Source organism: Carassius auratus, chromosome 2 (genome assembly GCF_003368295.1).
Source record: "Carassius auratus strain Wakin chromosome 2, ASM336829v1, whole genome shotgun sequence".
NCBI lineage: Eukaryota > Metazoa > Chordata > Actinopteri > Cypriniformes > Cyprinidae > Carassius > Carassius auratus.
The window spans coordinates 1344897-1352937 of NC_039244.1; the positions used below are offsets into that span (position 1 = coordinate 1344897).

At 37.6% G+C, this 8041-nt stretch overlaps 1 protein-coding gene across 3 annotated transcripts in view; it reads left to right on the top strand.

Annotated features, from left to right (window-relative positions):
* Positions 1-5672, top strand: part of LOC113111759 (protein strawberry notch homolog 2-like) — a 30484-nt gene extending 24812 nt beyond the window's left edge. For all 3 annotated transcript variants that reach the window (XM_026276830.1, XM_026276839.1, XM_026276824.1), the window contains exons 30-32: positions 285-361; positions 1649-1839; positions 2708-5672. In XM_026276830.1, coding sequence (XP_026132615.1) covers positions 285-361; positions 1649-1839; positions 2708-3831 — 1392 coding nt within the window. In that variant the 3' untranslated portion in view covers positions 3832-5672. The remainder of the gene's footprint in view (positions 1-284; positions 362-1648; positions 1840-2707) is intronic.
* The last annotated feature ends 2369 nt before the right edge of the window (positions 5673-8041 follow it).

Consider the following 8041-nt stretch of genomic DNA (forward strand, 5'->3'; position numbering starts at 1 on the left):
GTGTGTGTGTTTGACTGTCCGGTCCAAACTTGAGTTCAGTCGAGGTCGTAGTTTTCAGAGTTTACCTATTATTATTATTATTATTCTTTATTAATCAAAAACCACTTCATATATCATTAATCCTCCTGTGAGAGAGTGAATACAGATGCCAGACTGCATTAAATGCATAGCTAGCCCAATAGAATGAACTTAATTAATAAAAGTGTTGATGGCTCTTTTGCCGCCAGTCCAGGTTCACAGTAAACGCTCTGATGAACACACGTGTTTTTCTTCCCGCTCTGAAGGTGACTCCTGATGAAGCAAAGGATTTCTGGAAGAGTCAGTTTGTCTTTTCTTTCACCAACTGCATGCATGCCAACTGGTGAGTGTGTGTGTGTGCGTGCGTGCGTGTGTGTGTGTGTGTGTGTGTGTGTGTGAGTGATCAGTAGAGACTCTGAACCTGAGGACACTGATACTTTTTGTTTTTGACCATGTATTTCAATATGTTCCACTATTTTTTTCTAGGTTTTGTTGTAATTTGCACTAATAACTAACTGACTACTAGAATACAACTCTGTAAACTGATTAAATAAGTGTGTGTGTGTGTGTGTGTGTGTGTGTGTGTGTGTGTGTGTGTGTGTTTAAAAGTGTGGTCACAAATACTGTTTCTCTGTAAGATTTCACACGTGATAATGATGACGATAATAAATGAACCAGCCCTGTTTGCTTTTCAAACAGCTTCTATTTATGGATGATTTTAGGTAATTGTGTAGTGTGCATTTTAGTATTTAATTTTATATCATTATAACACTTTTTTATTTTTTCGCAAATTTTCGAATTTAAGTTAACCAAAAACTAATTTTCTGTAATATTTAGATTTACTTAAGTTAGTTGCTGATTTTTTTTTTTTTTTTTTTAAGTTTTAGGCATTTTATTTGCTTTTGTCCTTAATTTTGTTTATATTTACATTTAGCTTTAATTTATATCTGAGTTTTGGTATTATTAAAATAATAATTTTAATAATAAATACATTAAACGTGTTAGATAGAACTTGAATGTAAAGTTTATTTCCATGACTTTCTATATAGTATTTTATTTTGTTGTATTTAGGCTTTATTGCACTTAATAACTTTAGATATAGTTTTAGTTAACAATTGATATTTAGTAGTGCTGTCAAATTATTAATCTAAATACACACACATACACTGTATATATTTTGAAAATATATTCATAGAATTCATATTATTTATATATATATATATATATATATATATATAAATCTGAAATATATACATGCAAGTGTGTGTATTTATATATGCACAATAAATATAGACAGCACACATACATATATTATGTAAACAAAAACGTTTATATTGGATGCGATTAATCACGATTAATCGTTTAAAAGTACTCATATGTAGTTAAAACCACCAGAATGAGCGCCTCGTCCATTGTGGATCTTTAGCTTTGGTTGGTTTTGCAAATTTGTGTGTCAGAGTTTAATAAACACAAACACAAAAATCACATTTTGTGAATCTTTTCTTCACTGGAAGTCCATCTTCAGTGCACTGATTCCCGTTGAAATGATTGGATTTCACTGTCAGAATTTGGCGTAGTGGTATTAAATGTGTGCACAGCTCTTACAGTGTTGTGTGTGTGTGTGTGGTAGGAAGGGTAAGTGTAAGCTGATCGACGAGGGCCAGGAGTGTTTTCAGGGGATGCGTCTCAGACAGTATCACATGCTGTGTGGAGCGCTGCTCAGGGTTTGGAAACGAGTGTCTGACATCGTCTCAGACATCACCAACTCCAGCATCCTGCAGATCGTACGGCTCAAAACCAAACAGAACAGCAAGCAAGTTGGTGAGCTGATGTTTTATCTTACTTCTAAATCCTGTTTCCTAATTATTGCAGTGAATAGGGATGCACGATGCGCCAAAACCACCAAATCAGAGCTTTTTTTCCTGAAATCAGTACATGTTCTGCCCAGTGGTGTATTTAATGTTTCCTCCCTGATGAGCTGAAAACACTGGGAAACATTTATGGTGAAGTTTAGCAGTCTCTATTGAATATAAGTGAAATATAGTATTCTGTTTGCTGCGACTAAACCAGTGGGTGTTTTCTTTATTTGTGCTTCTGTGCAAATACAATAATTCTGATGAAATCGAAAACGAAATTTAATATGACAATAATCATGATTATATCATGATTTACCATTTATCGTGCAGCCCTTGCAATGAATATCCCAGATTTGTCATTGAGTATTATCACAATTGATAATGGATGACAATGATACGGCTTTAAAAATCGAATAATAGAGTCCCAACACAGCTGTAACAATAACAGCGCATAGGAACACGTACATGTTTTTCAGCCAATCAGAATCCACTTTAATTTAAAGAGCTTGTGCATTAAAAGTGGATACAGACGACGATACTGAAACACGCACTTTTAATAAACAATGTTATCGTGCTTTGATGCATATTACCAATCAAAAATTAGGTTTTAATATATTTACAGAAGGGAATTTTCTAAATATCTTCATGGAACGTGATTTTTGTCATAAAAGAAAAATCGATACTTTCGACCCATACAATGTATTTTTGGCTATTGTTACAAATCTACGCTTTCAACACAAGCTCCAGGGTCAGATATATGTATTGTCCTATAGGCCGTTATATGTCTGTTTATCTCTCTTCAAGAGGAAATAACAATTATGTGTCTGTCTCAGGTATCAAAATCCCAGAGAACTGCGTCCTCCGCGTGCGCGAGGAGTTATCTCAGATGGACGAGAAGGCGAAGAAAGAGCGGCGGGAGAGAGAGAAGTTCGCACATGAGCAGCGTATACGCCAAGAGATGCTGACCAAGATGATCATCGCAAACCCTCCTCCCTCCCATCACTACCCACAATCCCTTCTGCCGCCAAAGAGCGAAGCCGTCAGCGAGGTCTTGGATCTGACCATCAGCCCCTGCCCATCGCCGGACATCAAGACGCATGTGCCAGACCTAAACGGCGTGTCCCTCCGTGGACGCATGCTAGACGTGAGAGCACGGCCGGGCGCGGTTGTTCCCGAGACGTACAACTTGGAAGATTTGATCTCCCGGGAGCGGCAGAGACACAGACAGGTGGCGCTGCACCCGAACATGCGCCTGTCGTCGTCGTCGCAAGCCCCTCAGCAGCACATTCACACACTAAAGCAGAATCATTCGTCGTTTGGGATGCTAACACAGCAGCAACAGCAACAGAGCGGTTCACGCACACATTCGTCCGAGCAGTACAAAGCGCTTCTATCGCAGCTGGAGCGAGGGCAAGACACGTCGCTCGTGCTGCGGCTTCTCACACAAATGCAATCGCCGCAATCCTCGCACGCAATGCTACACCAGAACACTCAACGCGTGATGCACACCTCAAACGCACACTTGCTCGGCATGCACCTGAAACAACACCCCGGCGAACATGCGCAGTCGCAATCCCTTCCGTCGCAACCCCAAACCATGCAATCACATACCACTCAGCCAGCTACAGAAACAACGAACCGCGAGTTTGATTTCGACGACTTGGAATACGGTTACCCTTCGCCAGATTCGCAACATCAATACCCGTTCACCTCTCAAGCGTTGACTCCGCCTCCTCCTGCTTACTCCTCCCTCTTGGCGTCAGCGCCGACAAACTCCTCCTCCCTCTCGGACTCTAGCTCCTCCTCCTCGCACTTCACCCCATCGTCCTCTTCCTCCGAACAGACGCATCCGTTACCAAACGGCCACAGCAGTATGGACGCCCCCCCGGAGACCCTGATCCACGGACCGCCCTCGGATCACCGCCAGTCCGTCATCCAGTTCAAAACAACAGACTAGGACGCCACCTAGAGGCTCAAACATGAAGTTCAGTTCCCAAGTCATTCTCAGTCCATAAGCTATGAATTGCGTTCAGTTCGTTGACGATCAATGAAGACTTGAAATCAATTGGTGTTTGCCTTATTTGAGGCAATAGGGCTTATCCATCTGACATTTCATCACAGCAGACATTAGGTAAAAGAGATGTTTATTTATTAAGATATCGGTGTATACTGTTTCCTCTCCAAGGGAGTTTATCTTTATCGAATGAATGCCTTCTGTTAAATCAGTGCCTTTATCTCCTTCAGATGCAGTTTTGTGTGCGTATATATAAATATATATATTTCTAGACAGAGTAGTGTTATATTATTTATTCCCTCTGGCGTCTGTTCTCCGTAGAGGAAATGATTCTGAAACTGCTGTTTGACTCCTAAACCCTGTGAAATCCTCTTCTCTTTCTACATTTCAATATCTTTCGTTGACGATTCGGTGATGTCGGCGCTCATGAGCAGATCGCGTTCTGCTGAATACTCTCTCAGGTATCATAAAGACTCATCACTGTCCACACAAACAAGTGTTTTATAAACTATAGTACACTGCGGATTAATCGCCGTGAGCTTTTGGGAGTCGATTGCTAAATTATGTATTCGCAGAGTTCGTTGTGAACGTGCGCTGGAGCTCACGCCGAGACGTCTTTCTTAGCAATAAAAACCAAAACAGATCAAATACTGGCCCACGAACAACTGGCGATTCTCTTTATATCAGTTCAGAAGGGATATTTTTGAAATGCGTTCGAAGAATATTATATTTCTTTAAAAGATAGAAACGGATTTGTTTGTTTGTTTATTTGTATGAGGTCAACGTTTTTTCCTTCTGTCTTGTATTCTCGTGTAGTTTGAAGCAAATGTATTGGCGTCTTGCTGTATTATTCGTATTATTGTTATTAATATTATTATTGTTGCTATTTATATCCAAGGGACATTATTAGTAGAGGTAGACTTTATGTAGAAGTTGAAACACTTTTCCAATGCCTTGTCAGGGTTTGATTTTGATTTCTCCTGCTCCCAAAAACACAGAATCTGCCCCCGAACTGCACTGCCCTACATCTGCATGTTACTTATTCCTTGACTCGAAATTAACGTTTTCTGTTTAGGTTCGGGGCGTCTAGATTCCCAGCGCACCAAAGTTTTCTGTGCAGTTTTTGCAGGCTTCGTACAGTCGTGCTAAATCTCAGGAAAAGTCGAGGGAAGGAGCGCGCCATCGTGTGAAACTGACTACTGTACTTTACACACCTGGCGATCATATTCTAGACTTGAAGTATATGAGAGAAAAAAAAATGCGAATTTAGGAATAACCCTCGAGTATTACTACAAGTTCTCTGCTTTTGATATTCGTTTTTTACATGTGTGTAATTTTTATGCAAGCAGTTTCGAAACTGGATCGGTAATATGAACAAAAACAATCCGGTTCCCATGAAACTGTGATTGGCTCCAGATACTAGTTTCAACATTTTTGTGTGTAAAAACCTTTTCTTTTGTCCTGACGACTCTTGCCAGAATTAAATACACGGAAATCACAAGTGAACACTTTAATAATAAAAACAAAACATTTATTAAATCTGCTACTGATTGTGTATGTATTGTTGTTGATATCATTATTGTTATGTTAGAATTCTGTTCAGCACTTTTACTTTGGGCTTCTTTGTTTTATCCCAATATTTATGAGCGTAAATGGAAGTGTAAATAGTGTAAACAAATGTGCCTTTTGACTCAATCTGTACGTTTTCTACATTTAACAGAAGGAATATATTGTACTGCAAAATAATTTTTAACAAACAATAAAATTTTAAGAGTTTGTTCAAATACTTGTCTGTGTTCGTTTTATTTCTAGAAGCATCTTAACACGACTGAATTAAGGCTGCTCTGTGCCTGCTCAAAATAAAGTGTGAAGATCCAATGCTGTGTAAAAGCCAGAGTAAATGATTCCTTCTTAGCCCCTAATTGCTGTGTAAATGCATTCATGCCACCTCTGAGCAGCATTAAACAGTTTGTGTAATGCCACTTCAGAAGTGCTTCTGTGCCACCTTTGCAGCATAAACTTGAATATGCTAAACATTCCGCTTCTGTATTACCATCTCATCACTGTATAGGGTATAAATTTGTCTATTTATATTAACATATCACATGCACATTTATTAATGTAGTTAAAGGTGCTGTAGGGAACTTTTGTAAAAAAAATATTTTTTACATATTTATTAAACCTGTCATTATGTCCTGACAGTAGAATATGAGACAGATAATCTGTGTAAAAATCAAACTCCTCTGGCTCCTCCCAGTGTCCTATTGCCATTTGCAGAAATACATCACTCCTGGTAAGAAACAACCAATCAGAGCTGCGGTCCGTAACTTTGTTTGTGTTCAAAATGTAGAAAAATGTATATAATGAGCGAGTACACCATGAATCCATTTTCCAAACCGTGTTTTTAGCTTGTCCTGAATCACTAGGGTGAACCTATAATAAGTGTTTATATTCAGACTATTTTAGATTGCTTCGGGGGTACCGCGGCGGAGTAACCCAGTACCTTTGTGATTCTTCATAGACATAAACACAGAGAAGTAGTTCCGGCTACAATGTTCTTCCGCAAGACGCAAGCAGTTCTGTTTATTAACCGCGAGAGCGTCAAAAGTTCCCTACCGCAGCTTTAATGCACATTTTTGTTTTATTTAAAGTATCATTTTGTTAATGCACATTTTTGTTTCAATTAAAATATTTCATTTCAATGCATAAAAAGCATTGAAATATCACATCCAAATTTGTAATTATTTTTTTATTAATTTAGTTCATGCACATTTGTTTTATTTAAAATATCATTTAGTCAATGAATAAAAAGCATTGAAATATCACATGCACATATGTAATGATTTTTTATTTAGTTAATGCACATTTTTGTTTTAATTAAAATAAAATTGTATTTCAGTGCATAAAAAGCATTGAAATATCACATGCACATTTGTAATGATTGTTTATTAATTAAGTTAATGCACATTTTTGTTTTAATTAAAATATAATTTTATTTCAATGCATAAAAAGCATTGAAATACTTAATGCACATTTGTACTGATTGTTAATTTATTCAATGCCCATCTTTGTTTTAATTAAAATATAATTTCGTTTCAGTGCATTAAAAGCATTGAAATATCACATGCACATTTGTAATGTTTTTATTTATTTATTTATTTATTTAGTTAATCCACATTTTAGTTTTAATGAAAATATTTTATTTCAATGCATAAAAAGTCTAAGCTTGACTAATAATGCTAGAGGAGTCACACCTGTGCTTGAGTCACTTCTGTCATGCTGTTGTGTATGGAAGCATATGGGTAGCATTATTCAATTTGGGATGTAATATGCAAAATGACAATGTAATATGTAAAATGGCAATGCATTTCTGTATTTACATTTACATTTTCCAATACATTTGTGCAACGTTTGGTGCAAAATGAAAATGAAAATTAAATTACATAATTTTCATTTGCCATTTCCTACACCAGTTTTATTATGTAAAATGAATATTAATTTTAACGCTTTATAAGTTGCAAAATTGAAATGAAAATGTATTACAGCAATTATTAGATATGTCTAACATGTTCAAGCAAAAACTGTGGCAAAATGATCATTTAAATGCTATTTTTCTTAAATGCATTAACACTCACAGTCAAGACACTTACGATTGCATTTTCATTCAATGACCCGCAATGAATGTAGCAAAACTCAATGTGCACATTGAAAATGCATTCCGAGCCGATCACATCTCCGCCCCCTCCCGCCCTGTCAATCACTGCGTGAACAAGGCGGGGCTTACAGATGGTCAGAGACTCAAGTGAGAGAAAATGGACAAGACAGTTGGCCCGTGTATGTTTTGATCATTTCGGTTTATGGCTTCAATATTTCATTCGCACTTGTGGGCGTAGCTAAAACCCTGCTTTCATCTGATTGGTCGAATCGCTCCGCCTTCAGCTCGGTCTTTTTATTCTTTCAGGCAGAATAAGAGTCAGTGCGAGTGAAGCACTGTAATGTCTGAAACCACCGCTCACTGTTCATTAGCGTAATATTTGAATCAGATGTAGCTGGGCACATAATTCGTGCTGTCGAGATCTGCAAATTATTTCTAGGTTGTAGTATTGTATGAATATTGTCCCACTGATAAATACAGTGCAAATAGTTCTCTCTT